The 22,296-nt window shown below is 42.6% G+C and overlaps 2 protein-coding genes across 17 annotated transcripts in view; one reads left to right on the top strand and one right to left on the bottom strand.

Moving 5' to 3' along the window:
* The window catches only part of MPHOSPH9 (M-phase phosphoprotein 9), a 54,877-nt gene extending 45,766 nt beyond the window's left edge, over window positions 1-9,111 (bottom strand). For 8 of the 13 annotated variants that reach the window (XR_005022618.1, XR_005022617.1, XM_036874850.1 and 5 more), the window contains exons 1-4: window positions 9,015-9,067; window positions 8,075-8,214; window positions 6,305-6,565; window positions 4,186-4,339 (exon numbers count right to left, since the gene is read on the bottom strand). Coding sequence is in view for 10 of the 13 variants with exons in the window: in XM_036874850.1 (XP_036730745.1) it covers window positions 4,186-4,339; window positions 6,305-6,411 (261 nt within the window). In the remaining 3 variants the exon portion in view is untranslated. Of the gene's footprint in view, window positions 1-4,185; window positions 4,340-6,304; window positions 6,566-8,074; window positions 8,215-9,014 lie in introns of those variants that run through there. The other 5 variants (XM_036874851.1, XM_036874852.1, XM_036874861.1 and 2 more) reach the window with 5 other exon arrangements.
* A 259-nt stretch (window positions 9,112-9,370) lies between these two features.
* Window positions 9,371-21,391, top strand: C14H12orf65 (chromosome 14 C12orf65 homolog). Of its 4 annotated transcripts, none has more exons than XM_036822881.1 (3): window positions 9,371-9,483; window positions 18,785-19,092; window positions 20,641-21,391. In XM_036822881.1, exons 2-3 carry the CDS (start codon window positions 18,811-18,813, stop codon window positions 20,881-20,883), a joined length of 525 nt encoding a protein of 174 aa, XP_036678776.1. In that variant the 5' UTR covers window positions 9,371-9,483; window positions 18,785-18,810; the 3' UTR covers window positions 20,884-21,391. The 4 variants fall into 4 exon arrangements, with proteins under 4 accessions (XP_036678776.1, XP_036678778.1, XP_036678777.1 ...); XM_036822883.1 differs by lacking the exon at window positions 9,371-9,483 and adding an exon at window positions 9,499-9,629 and having other exon boundaries at window positions 20,641-21,013; XM_036822882.1 differs by lacking the exon at window positions 9,371-9,483 and adding an exon at window positions 9,499-9,662 and having other exon boundaries at window positions 20,641-21,013.
* Window positions 21,392-22,296: the final 905 nt, after the last annotated feature.

Here is a 22,296-nt window from a genome sequence, read left to right as displayed (position 1 = left end):
TAGCTAAGTGCTCTTATAACTAGACTAGGCCAAAACACGGGAGGAGAGGGGGCACGGACTTCTCCAGAGGCTGACTTCAATCTAAAGGCTGGTCTACTTTCAGTAACAGACCGTATGTAATAACATACAATGTCAACAAGTAGCCACCACAACTGGCTTCCCTGCTTAAAACCTTTCGGTGTCTTTCCACTCCGGTCATTCCCTACAGGGCCCTGCGTGATCTGGCTCATCTGCACCTCCCAGCGTCATCTCAAGTCTCTCTGTCCCTTTCTCGACACACACCAGCCTCGCTGGACCCCTTCTGTTCCCTGGACATGCCAAAACTGTCTTCCGCCTCAAAAGTCTCGCACTTGCTGCACCCTCTACCTGGAAAGCTCTCTCCGTAGCTCTCAACATGGCTGGCTTCTTCCCTCGCTGCGATTTCAGCTCAATTATCATCTTCTCTCAAAGAGTTTCCCAGACCATCCTCAGAGCCACTCTCTCTCTTTCTTGGCACCCTGTTTAGTTCCTTTGGAGCGTTTACCACAGTCGGAAAGTATCTCACTTGTTCTCCTGGTTAACCTGTCTGTCTCTCACCCCTGCGCCCACCCCGTCTCCAGCACCTAGGACACAAGGCCCAGAGTGGACACTCAGATACACAGTCTAAACGAGTGTATAACAATGGATACTGCTAGCTGCACTTTTCTTGGTGTTATAGACTACACAATCCAGGGACCCTTCAGGTTCATGGTGAAAGCCACTTATATAACAGAATTAAGTTGAAACCTGTATAACAGTATTAAGGTAAAGGGGAGAAAACCTCAAGACTGGAAAAGAAAGCCTCAAAATGAAATACGATGGTACTGATAGGAAGCATGAATTCTAAATCAACTGACTTCAGGACGAGGTGGACTAGGTCAAATCAAGTCCCTTACCTTCTCAACTTATGTGAGGTATCTTATATTAGTCAAAACATAAAAGAAATCAGCAGGCAACAGTTTCCTTATTCAGTTATACCCCTATACCTTTAGGGGTTATTTTTATCCTAATAAAGTTATTACTCACATAAAACTAAATTATGATAGAATAACAATTTACTTAACAAAAAATGGCTTCATAGTATGTGAGACACTTGAGATTAATCACATCCTTATCATCATTTTCTTATTTAGGATACAAATGAATAGAGTTCATTCAGGCCATAAATTAGTGGAGACTTTGTTTTTCCAAGTCAGATTTTATTGTTAATGTTTTAATTTTAAGTAAGCTAATTTAAGAATATTATTAATACTGTGAATAACATTATACACTTAATTATTAAGAAGGGCTATTATTCATTTCCAACTAAACCTATGTACACTACCCACATCTTACGTGCCGGAGGGCACGGGCGCCTGGATTCCCCCTGAGCGCAGGTGCCTGGCGCTATTAGCCTGAACGGGGTTGCTGCCGTCCGCTGCTCTAGTCTGGCCTGGGAAACGTCCTATGGGCTTTTCTCAGGCCAGACTCCCACCTCTCCACCAACAACCTGGGTGGTCCTGAACAAGTAAATTTAACTTCTTTATGCCTCAGTTTCCTAATTTATCAAAGGGGAACAGCAACACCTCATAGGTGGCTGAGAGGACTACATTTTAGATTTAAATGTGATGCATGTAAAGCAGTGATCTCAATGGGGGAACTATATTTTGAAAATCTGTGAGGTCATTCATGGTTGTCACAAGGATCGCGGGAGCACCACCAGCATTTAGTGGGCAGGATCCAGGGATACAAATCACAAGATAGTCCCTGACAATAAAGAACTGTCCTGTGTCCATTTTATATTATAAAAATGATACATATTTTGCATAGTTTTCAAATCACCCAATTGTCCAGGAATGCAACTACCAAGATGTTTCAGAACGTGCTCAGAAATGAGTCACCATTTCAAACAATCATGTCACCAGTTGCGGTGCTGGATCATCAGTGCAAGGCAGATGTATCAGTCTGTGTTGATAGCTGCTGCGTTCAAGGTGAGTCTACACAGAGGTGAACACCAGACTGCTGCTACATTATGTTGTCTAATGCGGATATGTCTGAGTATTTATACATTTACATATTATCTTATTATAAGTAACTATTATTCCTCTTTTATAGCACAGTTAGGACATTACATTGATTATTTTTTTTTAAAGCAGATACAGGCAGGTTATATTATCTGTGAATTTCATTTCAGGACAATATAAGTTGATATTATTTTGAAAACTGTTATAAAAAGAGGGCTTTGGGTCCAATAAGGTTGAGTGCCACTAACAAAGTATCTAGTATACTGCCTGGCAAATACTCAATAATTATCACGTAACTATTACTATTATATACATAATCAGTAGTGCTAAATAGTTAAAATGCTAAAATAATTTAATGATGTGCTTTTAAATTTTTCTTACAATCATAGAAATATTAGCAAGTACTTAAGAATGTATAAAAGTATTTCTATGGAAATGTCTTAAAAAATTCTTTCCTGATCTAATAAAAATACGTAACCTTCCCAAGTTTAAGCAGTGATAAACTTAAGAATCCCAGAAGAGAGGTTTTATAAAGGAATTCTAAAGAATCAGGTCATCCCCAGATCTCTTCCAGAGCTCTGTGGAGGTTTAGTTCTTTGCTGTAATAATGTAGATTAGTTTCTTATAAGTGGTAGAAATCAGACAAACGTTACTATTCCAAAAGAAAGGTGTAAACATGAAATTCAGGGAAGAGTCAGGAATAAGACTTGCGCAATCATTACCCTCCCATTCTGTCTAAATCATTACCCTAAAGCATCAGAGACTTTTATTTTCATAGGCTATGAAAACACACAAAACAAATTCAAGAAATTTTACTGAAATGGCCAAAAAAGTATTTCATATTCTGTCAAAGTCAGAAATAGCTTAAGAAGCTCTTCAGTGAATAATCAATTATATGCCTACATTATAAAAATTAAGTAGTCAGTTAATACTCAACAGAATAAAAATCATCTGTTAGATCACAGGAGAAGAAAGGGCAGAAAGAAAGAAACCGGTTCAAATATTAAAAGGTGTAAGTAGCTGGTTGGTATTCTGGCTTGTAATCATCTGTGTCTTAAATTCACAAATATATTCTGATTCTGATTTAAGATGTTGATTTCAAAGACTAAAAGTAACAATTTCTACTTAAAAATGAATTTGCCAGAAGTCAAGCCACATTGAGGCAATGCCTCATTTTTTTTTTAAAGCGTATCAATTCAGGTATTATAAGCTAATGAGTAAGTATACTAGGGGAAGCATTTCATAAAACATTCCATTATTATTTACATCATTTTACAATGGCATTTTATAGGTCTTTTGCATTAGCACATACTGATTGTTATATGGAAAAAAAAGGTATCAAAAATTAAAACCCAGTTTTCTTTTAAGTTTGCCATAATAGTCATTTTTATAATTCCAATGATTATGGATAATGAATATAAGTAATTACACTTAGGGGTGGCTGCTGCTGAATTCTTAAACCAGATAATCTTTCATTCCATTTATTCTACATAGTTTTAAAACTATGATTAACATTTACAACAAAATCTACTGCTCTCTAAAGAATTTAATAATAATGTTTTACACATTTCTACAAAGTGTTACCAACTCTAGCCTTGGAAAAGTCTATCTTGGGCATTATTCCATGACACAAAACTTATTTGTAAGTATTCTTTTAACTGTTAAATTTTTATATCACAATTTAACCTATGGACAAAATAAAGAACCACTTGACCGGAACAACCAATATAAGTCAATGTAGCACAGCTAAATGCGATAAGGTATTAAACAGAAACCTTACTTTATAATTAGAAATATTTCAAAGTGGATTTAGGTTTTACAAAATGATGACAATTCTGTATAAGTTACTTAAAAGATCAGAATTAGTAACAATATCAATAATTTTGGAATTCTCATTTTTATGAACAAAGACAATATTTTAGTTCACATTTAAAGTATAAATTAGAATGTCTAATCACTTATATTTTGTTAAAACGTACCTTTGATCATTTTTCACGTTTGTTCTATATTGTTCCCTAATTAATATCCTTGACCACTTTATTCTAGCAATAACTTAAGTATCATGCTCTTTAGGATATAAATTTCTATAATTTAGAGTTTAGTAGAGGCATATTTATAAATAGAATTATTTTTTTAATTCCACAAATAAAACAAAACTAGATACCTCACAGTTTTTCCAAAGTTCCGAATCAGTCTTTCCACTGTTTTGTAGCTCTTGCATTAAAGAGGTTAGGACTTCAACTGTACCTTGAATTACAGATGGTCTGGTCTTCCCTGAGAAAGAGGATACCCCATTTGTACTAAGGTGGGGACTACTTCTGTTGAAACATAAATAATTCAAATGGTTTTCTTCATTCTACCAAAGTGTTGAATAATTCAGCAGTTCAAGATTTAGCAGAGCAGTACAAAACTACTGATATTTAATCCTTCTTAATGGCACCTCATTTGCTGAAAATCTGATCACAAGTTTGTCCATGAAAGGAAAATAGCAGTGAAAAGACAGACAGCACTTAACTGTATTTTTAAGAACACAACAGAAAAACCTTCTTCAGAAGTGAGAGAACACTCCAGAGTACAGCAGAAAATAAAAGTTTCTGCTAAACAATAAGAAAAATTCTAAGCTACTCCGATCTAAATTATTCCAGAGGATTATTTCACCCCACTTTAAGAACAGCCCTTTATTGTTATGGAGATTCTTTCTCCATTGCCCAGAATTACAGTCAAGTCTTATTAACTGGATCCCCCTAATTTGGTGTGATAAGGTGATGCTTATCTTTGCACTGTCTTTGAATAAAAGTAGTGCCAACCAAATTAGCAGCAAATATTCAGGACTTATTTAGCCTATTCAGTGCGTAAAATAGCACTGATTCTTTCCAGGAGGACTGCTTTTCCAAATCTGAGATGAGTTTATTTCAGATTTGTTTTATAAAAACACAAGGCATAATTAGGGACATTAAAATTTATTTAAATTCTAACCATTGAAAGGTCACTTTATTTATTGATACTCTGCTTTGTTTCACAATTTGCAAAAAAGAGGACACTAATGAAAATAACAGTAAAATAATAAAGAGGATCAGAGAAAATACTCATAAAAATTCAAGGGAAAGAACATAATATGTTGTCCATTAAGTGTTAAATATACAAATATAGTTGTGTAATAATCAAGTTTAAATTTGGCCAATTTAACTGCCAGTCACAATGAAAAGGGAGACGGTTCAGTTACATAATTTTCATTAGAAAGGCACATTTAAGTTCCTCCAAGTAAATCAAACACTATGTTCTAAAAGGGGTTTCTTCTAGAAGTGGGTTTCAAAGGGGCTGCCAAATGATACAGGAAACAAATAGCGTGGCCAACATTCAGGAAGTGGGTATAGATTACGATGGCAAACATTTCCGGACCATATCCCAAGCTTTTTTTTCTTCCCTTTCCTCCCTATTTTAATTTATGCTTTCTCCTCTTCTTTTATGTATTCTTGTAAGCTGCCTTGAATTCCTCCTGAGACCAAAGAATGAACAAATTTTTTAATGAATTAATTTATTGAAAATACACAATTTCTTCAAGACCTATTACTGTGTGTAAATTTGCTCCTTTACCAGTAGGCCCCAGACTGCTGTGCTTTAGTTTTATTGTACCTGCTTTTTATAGGTGATCTCCTCTCCAGTGGTCCTGCCTCTTTGCTGTTTTTAACCTACTGTAATTTAGAAACCAAATAATCAACTTGCCAGACTATGTACAAAATGAGAGTAAACAGGCCCTGATTAAAAACAAACCAAACATGGGATAGTTTAAAAAGAAAATGCATAAAATGCATTGTTTGATAGCATCTACTTTGTCAACTCAGAGCCTGTTTTTTTGCTTACTTCCTAGTATTCAACTTTAATTGCTACTTTCCAGATTGGTGAGGTATTTCTGCAATATGAAACATTATTTGTCCTCTTAACTTCAAAATGGAGAAACAATATTTAAACAACTAAATTTTAAAGATATACCTGTAATTTACCGAAGACAAAAAAAGTGTAAAGAAAACTCCAACTAGCAAAACAAATTCTTTTTCACAATGTTCCCCATGCAAAAGTACATCTCTGGGAGAAATGAAAAACATGAAAGGATTGAAACTATTCTTAACCCAAACAACTGTCCTTGAACAGTTCCTGATCATAGTTTTGGGGTTTTTTAAATGCAAATCAGTAACTATGACACTATTTGGATAAACTAGCAAACTATGCAAATAAAGTTATTCTGATTTGTCATTACATTAAAAAAAAATCTATCCCATTCTTACCTATTAGTACTTAAGTTCAGTCCAAGAGAATGGGGAGAATTTTTTATATCAGATTCTACGGAAGATGAAGCTTTTTGTAAGGGTTTCCCCAAGTCAAAATCTTCCATAGCGTACAGATATTGTTACACTCTCTCACTGGAAAATGGCTCTTGCACTGTTTGAAGAAACTGAATCTGAGTCATCTTCAGATGCTTCATCGTCTAAAGGCATTTTCAGTTGCTGACATTCAGACTGTGAAATGTCTGAAGGTCCCAGGAGAGTCTGAAAATGAATGAGGAACAAAAACTATTATAAAAAGCCATTAAACCTAGCAACTGTCTTTTCAGGACTTTGGAAACCTTGATCCTTTTATACAAATCTACATTAAGGATAGCAACATTATTCATAATAGCCAAAATTCAGAAACAACCCAAATGTCCAACTGATGAATGGATAAATAAATGTTGTGTATCTGTATGATGGAATATTTTTCATAGAAAAGAAAAAAGTACTGATTTATGCTACAATGTGGATAAACATTTAAAACATTATGCCAAAGGGAATTCCCTGGCAGTCCAGTGGTTAGAGCTCAGAGCTTTCACTGCCGTGGGCCCAGGTTCACTCCCTATTCCGGGAACTAAGACCCCGCAAGCTGCATGTGGTGTGGCCAAAAAAAAAAAATTATGCTAAGTAAAAGAAGGTCAATAAAAGACTTCGTATTGTAGGATTCCATTTATACGAAGTATCTAGAGAAGGCAAATCTATAGAGACAGAAAACAGATTAACAGTTGCCAGGAGCTGGGAGAAGGAGAGAACGGGAGTGACCAAAATGGGTATGGGGTGTCTTTTTGGGGAGATGAAAACTTCTAGAATTACACAGTGGTGATGGTTGCACAACTCTGTGAATATACTAAAAATCACTGAACTGTACACTTTAAAAGAGTAGATTTTATGGTATATAAATTATATCTCAATAAAAAATCTACAAATCTTCTGATTTGCAGAAGTAGTATTATCTTTTCAGGTAATATTTCACAATTTTATGTGCTTAATAATCAAGGTTCCAGACACAATTCTACAGTGTAACAATTGGAATACTTATTGATACGTGCCTTGTTCATTCCTTTAATAAATTCTACCAAGTATCCATACTTGTTGATTTATACAGTGAATAGATGAATGGGAACTACTTGGTATCTATATTGAATCTGGTACTGAAAACAGCCAATTAAACTGTTAACAGTGGTTGTTTCCCCACTGGCTGGAAGGTGGGAGTGGAAGGAGTGCACTATATACTGTACACGTAGAGTACTTTTGTACTCTGTGCATGCTATCACTTCTTAAAAAATAAACTATTAGCCAGGTCCACTAAAACTTAACTGAAGCTAGATGTACAGAGGTAAATTGGCTATAACAAGTCAAACAGCATGCCTCCTTCTTAAGGAATTCATGTCCTTAAAAAAAAGCCAGGAGTAAGTGGGTGGGGGAGGGGGAAGAATACAGAAAACATATGCTGCTTACAAGATGGAAACTTCAGGGGGTGCAATAGAGGAAAATTACCTATTATTCTGGTTCCTCTAGGTTCCCACTTTCTAGGGCCTGGTTTTACAAAGCACAACCTTGAGAGCATCAGCTCACAAAGGAACCATTTCCTTCAGGGACAGGTGTGAAGGCCAAGGGTAACCGGACCTAGCTAAACAGATTTCTCCCCAGTGACTCAGCCCATCACCAACGACAAATGGGGTATTGAAAAAGTCAGGGGCTGCACCTTCCATCTGGCAACGAAAATACCTGGATTCGAATCACCTTGCTCTTCCAGCAGGAAAACACAAGCTCTCCAGGGACGCGGATCGGCCTGCAACCCCATCTATAATTTCCCCCGTTGAGTTAATCCGGATGCAGTAGATCCAGATGCATCTTGAAATGCGATGCTTTCCCAGCAGAGCGTGAGGGTGGGGAGGAATGGGTGGGAGAGTGGGGGATGAATTAAAAAAAAAAAAAAGATATACAATGCAAAATTTTAAGAACCTGATGGAGAATGGGTATAAGAACAGAGACTTTTATATCTCCCATCAACAAAATTTGACGCTTTTGATGGCCCCAGCTCCTAGCAGAAAAAGGGAGTTAGGGGGTAGAGGAACGACTGATGGGGGGTCTGCTGAGAATATAAAAGTTAACCAGGCGTTTTGCTTTGGTGGGAGCCTGAGAGGGGGAAAGAAGGCATGATTTCAGGTTTTGAGGCCAGATCCTGACGTTCTCGCGCTCACAGCCAGACCGCAGCTGCTGGCGGCGGCTCTCGGGTTAAAGTACGAAGGCGAGGAGAACCCACGCAGTTGCCTAAATTGTAGGCACCAGGGAGGCTGGAGTTAAAACCACCGGTCCAACAACTACAATCGTGATTCTCAAAGTAAGCCCAGGAAGCTGGTCAAAAAAAAGGAGAGAGAGAAATCCCTCAAGACCCCCGCCCCTCGGGAAGAGGCGCTCAGCGATTGGGCCTCGCGGGTGTCACTCAAGGTCAGAGTCTAGAAAAGGTGCACTGCCGCAAGCAAAGCCCCCACACGGCCGCGGGCTCCGCTGAGGTTGCGTTGTGTGAGTGTCGTTTTCCCCCACCCTAACACATCAGCACACTCAGGGGACCGCTGACTTGGTGTCTTCGAGTCGCGTGCCCTGTCTCCCGCGACCGGCAGCTCCCCGCAGGCCGGCAGCTCCCCGCAGGCTGGCGGCCGCTTACCTGGCCGCCGTTCCCACTGCCGATGTCAGTGTCGGGCGAGCGCTTCTCGCGACCGTTAAACTCAAGGGAGCGTGCGCGCGCCCGGCGTCTTGGTTGCGATTGGCTGCTCGGAAGGGGGCGGAGACGGCCGAGCCGCGGCGCGCGCGCGTCCACTTCCCCCGTCCCGCCCCCAGCTCTCACCAAAGGGGGAGGTCCGACGCCCGCGGAAGGGGTGGGGCAGGGGAGGGGGCGGGGCTGCAGTCAAGTCCTCTCGTCTGATTGGCTCTCTGGGAACCTACTGCAGCTACGCGGGAAAGAAGCCTCAGCTTCCCGCATGCGCAGTTAGTAAGACGGGTCTCGGGTTTGTGAGGGGGGGCTGCGGCAGGAGTACGGCGCGTGCGCAGGCGCGGCGGTGCGTTTGCGTTCCCGCTCCTGCGGCCATTCCGGTTCACCCAGAACGTTGGGGGCGGGAGCCCAGTCCTGAGGTCAGGTAAGCGTCTGCGCAGAAGCCCGACACCCACACGGTTGCCCACGATTGTTAGGGGCTCCGGGGAGAGGACTGGGAGCTGGGACCCGTGAATTTCCCCGTTTGCGACCCTGAGTCGCGCAGCCCATTGACCTGAGGCCCCGCTGGCGGTGAGGTGAAGCCGGCCCGGACACCCGAGCTAAGTTTACCCTGGACCGGGTTTACCCTAGGCTGGTGGGGGTCGGCACTGGGGCTCTTCAGGGACTTGGGTGGGGGCGGGCGAGAAGAACCCACCCTTGTGGAGAAAACAGTTCCACCGAGGCCCGAGGACAGATGGAACGATGCTCGTTGACTTGTTCGGCGGAGCCTTAGGGAGCTGTTAGCACGCAGCTGGGCCTGTTTTAGGCATCGTGGGTGTTTTCCTCTTGCCCAGCCTTTCGAAGGACCACAGAGAACCCTCCCCGTGGGCCCCTAGCCCATCTCACACGCACTGGTCAGTCCGCCTTTCTCAGACGAAAGGTTCTTACCCTTTAAGGTACTTCGGGCTCTTAGATTTTCCTCCGAGTGTCCAGAGCCCACGATAAAGGACTTCGCCAGCCTTGTCCGTAGGTGTGCCGGAGAAGCCAGGACGGAACAGATGTTATTTGCCCTTGGAATAACAAATCTGCCAAGAGGCATTCCATCTGATCTGAGCCTCCTAAGAATACCTGACAATTTTGTCTCAACAGTAGAAACTCAGTCTCTCCAAAACCCCATCCGTGTATGGGAGAGTTCAAGCTTAAGTAAATCGAACCCTCCTCCCAGTTGTGTTAATCCACCCATCAGTATTGTGCTTGTGTTAAGACCCAACCAAAATCAAATCATTTTTAAGCACACGGCTCTGTTTTCAGCAACCATGTTTCTTTCAAGTCCACCAAAAAACAAAAACAAAACAAAAAGCAGTTTTACCACTAATTTCAGTTGGTTGCAAAATCTGTTACTTGAGATTCTCACACTAGAATGGGAAAGTGGATTCCTGAGACAGCTCCAGGCAAAGGGAGGTGTGTTTCCTTGCAAGAAAAATGTTAACCCCAAAACCGAGTACTGGAGATTAGTTCCCAACCATGCAAGAGGCAGGAGATCATTGCTTTTTGCTACAAAATCTGATGGACTTTGTTTAGTTTGAGTGTGTTTTTGTTTTTGGCAGTGTCATTTTTAGGTAACTTTCAAAAAAATCTATTAATGTTTTAATAAGCCAACATGTTCAGAAGCTAGTATTCTAATTAACCGAGTTATCTTGTTAACCAACTGATACAAAATATTTTGGTAAGGTTATTCACACCTTATTTCTTAATTTAGGTTAAGCTCTTTGGTAGCGTCTTAATTTTTACAAATTCAGAGTGGAAACTGCTTTTGACTAATTGGTCTAGAGAGAAGCTTTATAAAAACAGAGGAGGTTTTTAAAGTCCATAGAAATTATTTCTGAATATAGAAAACAGAAGTAGAAGGTGTCAGAAATTCAAGTATGTATTAAGTGTAAGAACTATTCATCTTAATTTAATCCCCCTCCCTCCTCATACTGGAGATTTTGCATTACTTGTATACAAGCTTACACCACTATTTTATGCCCTAATAAGGGTGCACAGCAAAGGAAACCATAAACAAGACTTTAAAGACAACCCTCAGAATGGGAGAAAATATTTGCAAATGAAACAACAGACAAAGGATTAATCTCCAAAATATACAAACAGCTCATGGAGCTCAATATCAAAAAAAACTATGTGATTTTATTATAACATCTTTGTATTGCTCAAGTATTCTTTTGCCACGATGATGTCAAATTGACGCTTTTGAGTGGAGATCTTTCACTCTGATTGGGATAAGATTAGGCTGTTCAGTAATAGCCGCCGCTAATGGCTTGAGGCATTTAATGTTTGTTAACCAGAGTGTTACTCTGTGTCATTTATTTTTATATACAAAACAGCTTGTCATTGGCGGGGGTTGGAGGAGGGACGTCCTCCACAGCAAAAATGATGAACTCTAAAACTTTATAGTTTAACCATTGAAGAAGAAAAGGAATAATCAGGTGTACATTTAAACGTGACTTTTTTCATCTTTTCTGTCCTTCATGATTTTTTTTACTATATCAGATAATTCCTAAAGATCTCTATGTTTAAACAAGGACTTGCTGTGATGAAGGTAGTTTTTATCTTTCAATTTGAACCTTCTGGGAAGTCACGCTATATTCTTGGCATCGTAATTATCTCTTTGGCACCTGATTTCATAGACCACAATTATGACCTCACCAAACAGCATATCTTCGGTTACTTCATGGTTTCCAAGTATTTCTTAAATTGGACCATGCCAAGTAAACTTGTTTGCAGGTCATTTTCTAGATACCTTTTCACTGAGCTTCTAAAACAAAAGTCCATGAAATAATCCGTTTGCAGATTGGGCTTGTGGTGTGTTAGCCAGAGGTTCCTGAGCTTTGTAATTTAGGGATCCTAAGCGCTTTACATTCGTGGCGACGTGTACGATTTTTTTCTCTCCCTCGATGGTATTACCTCTGTTTCACAGATGTGGAAACGTGGCCAGAGTTGCACAGTGAGTAAATCATGGAGGCAAGGCACTGACACAGGTCACGCTGACTACAAAGCAGTATGGCCTTTCAGGGACAAAAAAGTGAGAGGAGGAGTCAAGGAGAGAACGCTGAGGAAAATGAGCTAACGCTTTTTAAGGAGCTGGGCAAAGAACAAATCTGGAGATGTTATGAAAGGTAAAGGAACAAGCAACAGGAAGGACAATTTAGTTTAAAAAAATGGACTACCTAATGTTCTTCCAAAACAAGTCTTCCTGAAATATTCCATACAGTATACATCCCTTCTTTCCTTTATTTGTATGAAATATTCACTACGATAACATATTTGAACGTGCTTCGAAAACCTAAGTCCTAGACAAATACAAAGCATCATTGATGGTAACAGAGTCTTTGAGACTTTTAGAGGAAAATGTGGAGTGTAGTTATTGCTGCTTTTTTAATGTGTTTGTGTTATTTTAATAGTGTAGTTGATAAATTATAAAGTTCCTGTTAGGTGCCATAAATAGAAGAAAATCACAGTGGTGCACCCAAATAGGACAGGTGTAATTGTGGATTTGAAGTTCTCTGTTTAAAAAAAAAACTGAACGGGATGTTGGTATTGTATGAATTGAAAGCTTTTCTTTTTATCTACTTCTTTAGTGTCTCTTGAGCTGTGCAGCAGTTAAATTTAGACCAAACTCAGAGTAGTTTCCTTTTCCTCTTGTCCTCCCAAATCAAGGATAGCAGCTCTGTTGTCCTTTCCTGCTCAGTCCATTGTGATTTTCTTATTTGAGAAATAATTCTCTGGAAACACTTACTGTGGCTGAAAGGTGCTCTGTCTTCAGTGTAGAGCCCCCAGCCTAGGAAATGACAGGGTCTATTTCAAGCCTGAGCCAAAGTTCCCAGGGGTTCTGTCTGGGGAGGTGTTGCAGCCCTCATAAGGATTTCAGGCAACTAGAACAGGAGGATGAGCTAGAGGTGTGAAAAGGAGGGAGAGGCTGCTTTATCTTCACTCCCATTCGGCAGGGAGCGCCAAAACACACTTTTGAAACATAGATTATTATTAAGCATTTCACAGAAAACCATCCTCTCACTTAGCTTCTGGTGCCATCAGCTGGCCATTTTGTCTTTTTAAAGCTCACTGTGTTTGGTCCTTCACCATTGATTAGGTCATTGTTTTTGAGACCTATTTTATCTCCTTATTCGGAAGGGGGAAGCAAGACCATGGCTAAGCAGGTAATCAGCACTCCTGAATTCTGGTCTCAACTTTTTAAACATTATAAACATAAGAAACAATAGCTCTTAAAAGTGTCTGTCCTAGCAGTTGGAAGAACTTGCTAATTCCTGTGTCCTTTGCTTCTCAAACTTCAATGTGCCTCTGAATCACTTGAAGATCTTATTAAAACACAGGTTCTCTGGGACTTCCTTGGCGGTCCAGTGGTTAGGACTCTGCGCTTTCACTGCTGCGGGCCCGGGTTCGATCCCTGGTTGGGGAACTGAGATCCAGCAAGCTGTGCGGCACAGCCAAAAAAAAACCAAAAAAACACACAGGTTCTCATTTAGAAGGTCCTGAGATTCTTCATTCCTAACAAGCTCCCAGATGGTGCTGTTGCTGCTGCCCCGTGGGCCACACTCTGATAGCAGGATTCTAGAGCTACCTCGTCCACTACAGTAGCCACGAGCACATGTGGCTAGTCCAGACTGACATGTGCTGTAAGCGTGGCCACACTTCAGATTTTGCAGACCTCATATAAAAAGAAAATCTAAATAAATTTTTTTATTGATTATATGTTGAAGTAATAATATTTGGGATATATTGGATTAAATAAAGTATATTGAAATTTACTTCATCAGTTGCTTTTTACTATTTTTAACGTGACTATAAGAAAATTTAGAATTTCACATGTGGCTTGCACTATATTTCTATTGGACAGTGCTGTTCTAGAACATTAATGCAGGGGACTTCCCTAGCGGTCCAGTGGTTGAGACTTCACCTTCCAATGCAGGGGATGCGGGTTCAATCCCAGGTCGGGGAGCTAAGATCCCACATGCCTCCCACTAAAAAAACAAAACATAAAACGAGCAATATTGTAACAAATTCAATAAAGACTTAAAAAAAAAGGCAGCTTTAAAAAAAAAATGTGGGCTTCCCTGGTGGCACTGTGGTTGAGAATCTGCCTGCCAATGCAGGGGACACGGGTTCGAGCCTTGGTCTGGGAAGATCCCACATGCCGCGGATCAACTAGGCCCATGAGCCACAATTACTGAGCCTGCGCATCTGGAGCCTGTGCTCCGCCACAAGAGAGGCCGCGATAGTGAGAGGCCCGCGCACCGCAATGAAGAGTGGCCCCCGCTTGCCACAACTAGAGAAAGCCCTCGCACAGAAACGAAGACCCAACACAGCCATAAGTAAATAAATAAATAAATAAAATTTAAAAAAAATTAATGCCATAGAAGCAACGTTTTTGATGTTCTTTTTTCAGATGACCCAGTTTCTCAATCCCCTTGTGACCATTTCACCTGTTCTTTTCGCCCAATACGATACTCATTTGTCTTCTCTTCCTCTCCCGCCTGTTCTCTCCTTTAGACCTTCTCCATCTCCAGCATTGCCATCGTGATCATGGGGCTTTCATGCAGCAGTCAGACGATCTTAAGAGCCAGGACTGCAGGCAGCAACCACCTCACCTGGGAGCTGGTTAGAAATGCAGAGTCTCAGGCTCCACCCCAGACCTAATGAGCCGTATCCTATTTAACAGGATCCCTAGGGAATTTGTGCATGAAAGTTCGAGCCGTGAGAGCTTTAACAGTCTTCTTTCCTAAAGCACCCCATTTCAGCAAATCGCCACATCTGTTCTTTCGGTTAGTTTGGATGACATTTCTGCAAGGTTGATACACCATGAAAGTTGTGGCTAAGAGAAACTAGTACTCTACCTTTCTAAAAAATACTTAAACAGTGAATTTCAGGCAAATGGTATCCAGAGGTGGGTCCAGAGTTGAGATCCTATGTCTTCCAGATTCAAATATCCTCTGTCTCAGAGACACGAAGGGAGAAGCATCCCCTTACCGCTCTCCAGGGCATTTCGGCTGTTGGTGAAACAAGCCTCACCTCACTGCATCTTGTTTAAATATGTGATTGTTTGCTCTGGTCACAGGCCACATTCCAGAGCTGAGCATGCCACCCATGAGCTGGGTGTCAGTCTTGGTTTGGGCTGATTGTGGAAGCCAGAGGAGGAACTGTGTACCAGGTGGATCCAGTCAGGAAGAAAGGCGCCTAATAGGATGCAGCTTCCAAGTCCCAATAACCAGCCTTCCGGTGACTTGGGAGCACAGTGAAGTCTGAGAACCACTGCTCTGTGGCATGTCATCCATTCCGGGCTCTGGCATGTATCTTACGGATGTCTTAATTTCTCTTTTATGCTACAGGCTCACTGGACTCATCGAGGCCCATGCACGGCACATAGTAGATGTTGAAAATATTCATTGAACAAATTAACATTGCCTGTTTTAAAGGCGTCAGCCCTGTTATCTCTTAACTTGACCAAGTGAGAGAGAGCGTGGCTTTAACCTAAGTTGCAGTCAGCTGTTTAGTACAGACGCCATCCTCCAAGGAAGAGCAGAGCCGAGGGGAGTTGGGGTGGAGAGCCAGCCGGGCCTGACGCTCACACTCACGGGAGGGAATCGGCGCGCTGTCGTGACTGCTGGTTTCCCCTTACGCACACCGCTTGTTACCATTTTTCTTTTTCTGTTTTTTTAATGTCACGATGAGCTCTAATTTGAGCTGCTTTTATTGTTCCCCAAAGACTTTGGGTTGCTCTGTGGGCATCACAAAAACTGAAATCCAATCCGTATTCTTCTCTGGGCTTTGGGGAAGTGGAACCATGGGTGTGTTTGTCATTTTTAGCCACCATTGGAGTAGAGCCAGAGCTTCAGGAGATACTAAAAGTATTTGGAATCGTCCTATTGGCTGTTGGAATTAGCTGTTAAACAAAGCAGCCAGTAACTGAACACTGGGGACCTTCTCGAACTCCAGTTGGGTGGGAGACCTTCCTGTGTGTGTGTCAGCTCTGAACTAGGACAGAAAGGTAGATTTGAAACACAGTGGGCTGGTGACAAAGCAGCTGAGAAAAGCGCCGTCCTCTCCGCCCTTTGTCTGGGAGTTTCACCCCGTCTCAGACCTGCTTCCTTTCTTTGTCGCTGCACTATATTCCACTGCCATCCTGCCTGGTCAGATTTACTAATGGAAGAGAAGCCCCAAGAGAGGTACTGGGCTCCTGTTCCAGGAACTGGGCTCCTGTTCCAGGAACCTAATCCAGGGACTAGACACTGTCTGATACACAAAGGAATTCTGTTCTGTGAATTGAAAGCAGAAATAAGGGGAGGGAAATTTTGGACATCAACTTAGTCTCATTCATTTAATCATTATGGGGGAGTGGATTCTTTGTTGTAGAGATTTCAGAGGATGTGCCTGGGTTTATCTTTATCTTTTCCTGAGGATACTTCTGACATATTTCACACACAGTAAACAGAAGCAGCTTTTAAAGCACCACCTTCACTGGCATACTCTGTTTCAAAATATCTCCCTTGGTAGCCACGGAGCACAGTAGGAACCAACACCACCTCAATTATCATCCACCGGGACTGACAGAACCTGCTCCGAACATGCTGAACGTCGTACTTTTCACAAAGAAGATATGTCAGTCATAGGATTGAAAACTAGCATTGGCCTAAAGCTTGAAGAGTATATTTCATTATATTTATTTTCCATAGAAATAGTAGAGATAGAGATGAAGAATACTGTATTCATTCTAAAAATGACCAGTGTCATCTGTACTGATAACTGAGAAAGGCACTTGGATTTCAAATAACAGAAAATGCACGTTTACAAGGAAGCAATGCCTGCTAGCATGTTTCTGCATTAAGCTTATCTAGAGATCAGTGTTGGGCCCAGTGGATGTTAGCTGTCAGAACTGCCGGTGGGTGAAAAGTAAATGAGCCGAGAGAAACCTAGTGAAATAATTTGGTGGATGGTACGTTACTTTTGGCTGAGGAAGTTGCCTTAGGTAAACTCTAGTTCCTACCTGTGTTAGAGACCAGTTGCCATGGGCTAGAATTTACAAGGTTTCAAGTGGTAAAAGAAGCTGTTTAGAGCCTCACAGGAAGCAGTTGTTAAAAAGAGCAATATATCTGTTTTTAGTGCCTGCATAATCCTCGATCAAGAAGTATTATGCGAGTGGCACATTCGTAGTTCCCCAAATCTGCCTGGGTGACAGGGATTTTTTTTTTTTTAATTTATTTTTGGCTGTGTTGGGTCTTCATTGCTGCGCGCAGGCTTTCTCTAGTTGTGGTGAGCGGAGGCTACTCTTCATTGCAGTGCACGGGCTTCTCATTGCGGTGGCTTCTCTTGTTGCAGAGCACGGGCTCTAGGCGCGCAGGCTTCAGTAGTTGTGGCGCACAGGCTCAGTAGTTGTGGCTCACGGGCTCTAGAGCGCAGGCTCAGTAGTTGTGGCGCACAGGCTTAGTTGCTCCGCGGCATGTGGGATCTTCCCAGACCAGGGCTCGAACCCATGTCCCCTGCATTGGCAGGCGAATTCCCAACCACTGTGGCACCAGGAAAGCCCTGGTGACAGGGATTTTGCTAAAAACCAGTCTCATGCCTTCAGAGGTATCAGCAAAGCCCTTTCCAGAATACTGTTTTCTCTGATTTTACTCTAAGCCTGCGTGGGATGCATGGAGAGGGCTTATTCCCCCCATTTTCCAGATGAGAAAATGGGCGAAGGTTGTGACTCCCCCGCCCCGACCCCATTCGCACGGGGAATACATAGATCTCTGAAGAGAGGTGGTACCTTTCAGATCCTCTGCCCTCCTGCCCTCGAAAAAAAAGCAAAGGCCTGTGGGACTCACCATACCCTCATGGCTGTTATTCTCTATACTATTCATTTGTCAACTAAGACATTTCAGCCTTAGGCTAGTCTCGAGTAGTTACTGAAATCTCTTGTTCAGCACCTCTCGCTTTCTTCTTGAATATCTTCTCCGACTAGACTGTGAGCTCCATGAAGATAGCGTCGTGCTCTCTTTGACCTCACGTCACACCCTATACCTCACCTCATACTTTGAACCTAACAGGCACCTTAATAAAAATCAGTTGACTTGGTGGTTCTAAGGATGAGTACCGGTTGGATCATGTGATTGGCAGTGCTTCTGAGGGAACAGATGTTCCTATTCAAATCCATGAAACTGGAAACATGAAAAAACAACAATCATGACATTGATTGATAGTGATATTTACTGTGTCAGACTGTTTAAGCTCAAGCTATAAAATAGACTATCACGTACTGTTGTCTTTCCATTTTGATTTCAAAGGTTCTCACACACTTAAATAATGTCCCTTGACTCAGATCCTAATTCTTGTGTGATGTACTATGTAACATTTCCTTATCAAATTACAGCCCTGTTCTTTTGAATTTTACACTGAAAGCCTCCCCTTCCTGAGAAAACAACACTTCTGGGTGCTTTGAAGACATTTTTGGTCTGTTACAAGAAAATATTTATCAGTTGGCAAGGCACGTACTGCTGAGAACACGGTAGACAATGCAGGGCCGGAGAGAGGTGTGCGTTGCCGAGTATCCTGTCTGCACTAATTTCCTAAATCCCCTGCCTGCCAGATGGGTGGTCATCGTTTGAACTGGTTCATAAAAGGTGATTTTAGAACCTGCAGTATAATCTTGAGCGCAAACAAGGCTGAAGGGCTGTCCTTTCTGTCTTATTCAGGTCCTGAGCCGGCAGAGCCACGCGCTATGAGCACCTCAGGTCTGTTCCGTTTTCCTATCCCGCTGACCAGAGTGTGCCTGGTGCCCTGGGGACTCCGGCTCTGCGAGAAGCCGGAACTCTTATCCCCTGGAACAGCGGTCGCTCCAGTCCAGGTGGCAGGCAAGAAGGACCACCCTGCTCTGCTCTCCCTGGATGAGAGTGAACTTGAAGAGCAGTTTGTAAAAGGACATGGGCCAGGGGGCCAGGCAACCAACAAAACAAGCAACTGCGTGGTGCTGAGGCACGTCCCCTCAGGCATTGTCGTCAAGGTAGAGGAAGGAGGCCGTGGGGGTCCCCTGATTTCCCCTGAGTGAAAACTTGTTCTCACCATGACCCCGGCAGTAGAGGGACTGCAGGTCTCGTGCCCGGTCCCGAGCGTTCCTCCCAGGCAGAACCTCCTGCACGGCGTCAGGAGCCTCCTTCCAGGATCCTTTGCAGTTGCGCTCTTGCTGCGGCTGTCCTTGAACTTGGCAGGCCACGGTTCTTGTCGAGCCACTGGGCTGCAGGGTGGCTGCAGAAAGCTCTGTGGCACTGCCGTGGGCTCCGGCCCGCAAGCAGCACGCGGGCCCTGGCTGTCCGCCGGTGGGCTCAGCCCTTAGCCGCCTGGCTGATCGCTCAGATGGTCGCATTCTCCATGTCCCTCCGTCCCCTCTTTGGTAAATGTCAAGTGACACCTACCCTTCTGGAGAAGGACTGAGTGAGATAACGTTGGCAACCCGATTTCAGCCCTCAGAGGAAAAACGCCGGGCACAGCTGCCTGTAGGAGTCTTCCTTCTGAATATAAAAAACCAACCTCTGATCAGAATATCGCCAGCTGTCAATACATTCTGAGCCTCTAGGAAATGGTGCAGAGCTTTTCTCCCGTTTCCTGGTTTGGTACTGCCAGTGCATTCTGTATCCCCAGGGCCCTGAAGGCAGCACGAGCCTTGAGGCACAGCAGAGAGCAGAGGCAGGTTTTCGCACACCAGCGGTACCTTTCGCAAGTACTTATATATCACGTGAGCTTGTGGCCAGCCCTGTTCTGAGCCACTTCACATTCGAGTTAACTCTTAATCGTCACAAGCCTACACTCATGATGTGGAATCTGAGGCACAAGGAGGCTCCTGCACCTGCAGGAGAGTCAGCCCAGACCGAACCCAAAGTCTGTTCCTAACAGCTGTTCTTCGCTGCCACGTTTTTGAGCCAAGAGCGTATTAGTGAAAATCTCAATCATTTTTCTTTTCCTCCTTGAAAAAAGTGACATTCATGAGCAACAAATAAAATTCTGAAACCTATTTTATATAGGTTACTCCAAATTTGCTTTTGGTAGTATTCTTTCATCCCAATTTCACAGAATTTCTTTTATCAAATAGCTTTGTGAGGCACTCACCAGTGATAACGGAGATATTACGTAATGAATATTATGGCTGACTAATAATAAAGAGGCTATTTTCCTTCTTCAGAGAGAAGTTTACATTTATAAATGGGGCACACAAAGGGCTTGCTTAGACATACTGGTTGATGTTTTCAAAATTATTTGGGAACGTTAAGTTATTTGAAGGCTATTGTTACTTCTAAACAAAACAACATTCCTAATATGGGAATAGTCACAGTGAAAGCCACATAATACAGCTGGGGTGTGGGAGTGGGCGGGGGCCAAGCAGAGGCGGGAAAGGGTATGGCCTTCGTCCTGTCACTGACCTACTGGGACTCCTGACAAGTGGCTTTCCCTCTGCGGGCCTGACCCCTCTATAAAGGGACTAGGTTGAATTTAATGATTCCTGAGGTCCTGCCCAGAACACACTGGCTTTCACATTATGAAATATTATCTCTTACAGTGCCACCAGACTAGATCCGTCGATCAAAACAGAAAGCTAGCTCGAAGAATCCTGCAAGAGAAAGTGGATGTTTTCTACAACGGTGAAAACAGTCCTGTTTACAAAGAAAAACGAGAGGCAGAGAAGAGAAAGCAAGAAAGGAAAAAAAGAGCAAAGGAGACCCTAGAGAAAAAGAAACTCCTGAAAGAACAATGGGAATCAAGTAAAAATGTGCCCAGAGAAAGGACTGCAGATTCTGACTGAAAGAACCTGCCGGATGGGACTTCCCTGGTGGTGCAGTGGTTAAGAATCCGCCTGCCGATGCAGGGGACACGGGTTCGAGCCCTGGTCTGGGAGGATCCCACATGCCACAGAGCAGCTAAGTCCGTGCGCCACAACTACTGAGCCTGCGCTCTAGAGCCGGCGAGCCACAACTACTGAGCCTGCGTGCCACAACTACTGAAGCCTGCACACCTAGAGCCCGTGCTCTGCAACAAGAGAAGCCACTGCAATGAGAAGACTGCGCACTGCAACGAAGAGTAGCCCCCGCTCGCTGCAACTAGAGAAAGCCCGCGCGCAGCAACGAAGACCCAACGCAGCCAAAAATAAATAAATTAATTTTAAAAAAAGAACCTGCCGGATGCCTCCAGGGACGGCGTGAGCTCCACCACCAGCGCGGCTGTGACGGGCTCCAGAGACAGCAGTTTCTAAACAGCAGACAAACTGTAGTGAATAGCAATGCACACTTTGAGAATAAAACTGTAAAAAGAAACACGAGGAAGTCATTACTGTAGAAGGACAAGGGCACTTTTTGGGGGAGGAAAGGCTGTGATTGTGACGCGGGGCTTGGAGGGGCTTCTGGGCGGCTGACAGAGTTCTACTTCTTGACCTGGACGGTAGTTAGAAGTATGTCACCTTTTAAGCTTTACATTTGCGTGACTGTATCTTGTTTTGTTATCAGAAGTTAGAAATGAAAGTTTTTTTTTTTTTTCAGCTGCACCACAAGGCTTGTGGGAACTTAGTTCCCCGACCAGGGACTGAACCTGGGCCCCGGCAGTGAGAGCGCAGAGTCCCAACCACTGGACCGCCAGGGAATTCCCAAATGAAAATATTTTCTGAAAAAAAGCATTAACGTTAATAATGGACTTTTTATGGAAAACTATAGAATTGAGTCAAACAATAGCATTTAGTGCCTCTTTGTCATCTGCTGGAAGGTCATTGTTCAGTGATACATAGATGTCATTAAGAGAACAAAAGAAAACAAGATGGCGAAAGATTTACAAGTTAGTAAGTTACTTGCCCATTTACCCCATTAGCTTAACAGACTGTATGTTGACAAGTAACCTCTCTGATGTGGAAGTACACATGTCATTCTCTGTATGCTGATTTACAAGTAGTAGGTTTATAAAAGATGAAGTTTCAGAAACTTGGGTTTGTGAATTTGCTTGATACCATCCTTCAAGCTGGATCTGACCTTACAAATTGTTTGGGGGTTTCTTAGGCATGGTTTGTTAGAACACATCTGGAAGTTTATGCATAAAACTAGTAGGGAAACAAACCGTGAGGTGAGAAGGCCACTGTCAGACACAGGGTCTGCCTCATCAGTGAAGACCAGACTGCATGCATCCAAATAAAGTTACCTGTAAAGAAGCCAGGTAAGGTCTTCTCACCTCGGAG

Source organism: Balaenoptera musculus, chromosome 14 (assembly GCF_009873245.2).
Source record: "Balaenoptera musculus isolate JJ_BM4_2016_0621 chromosome 14, mBalMus1.pri.v3, whole genome shotgun sequence".
Classification (NCBI taxonomy): domain Eukaryota; kingdom Metazoa; phylum Chordata; class Mammalia; order Artiodactyla; family Balaenopteridae; genus Balaenoptera; species Balaenoptera musculus.
The sequence above is the reverse complement of the archived record's forward strand: the minus strand, read 5'-3'. Positions and strand labels throughout refer to the sequence as shown.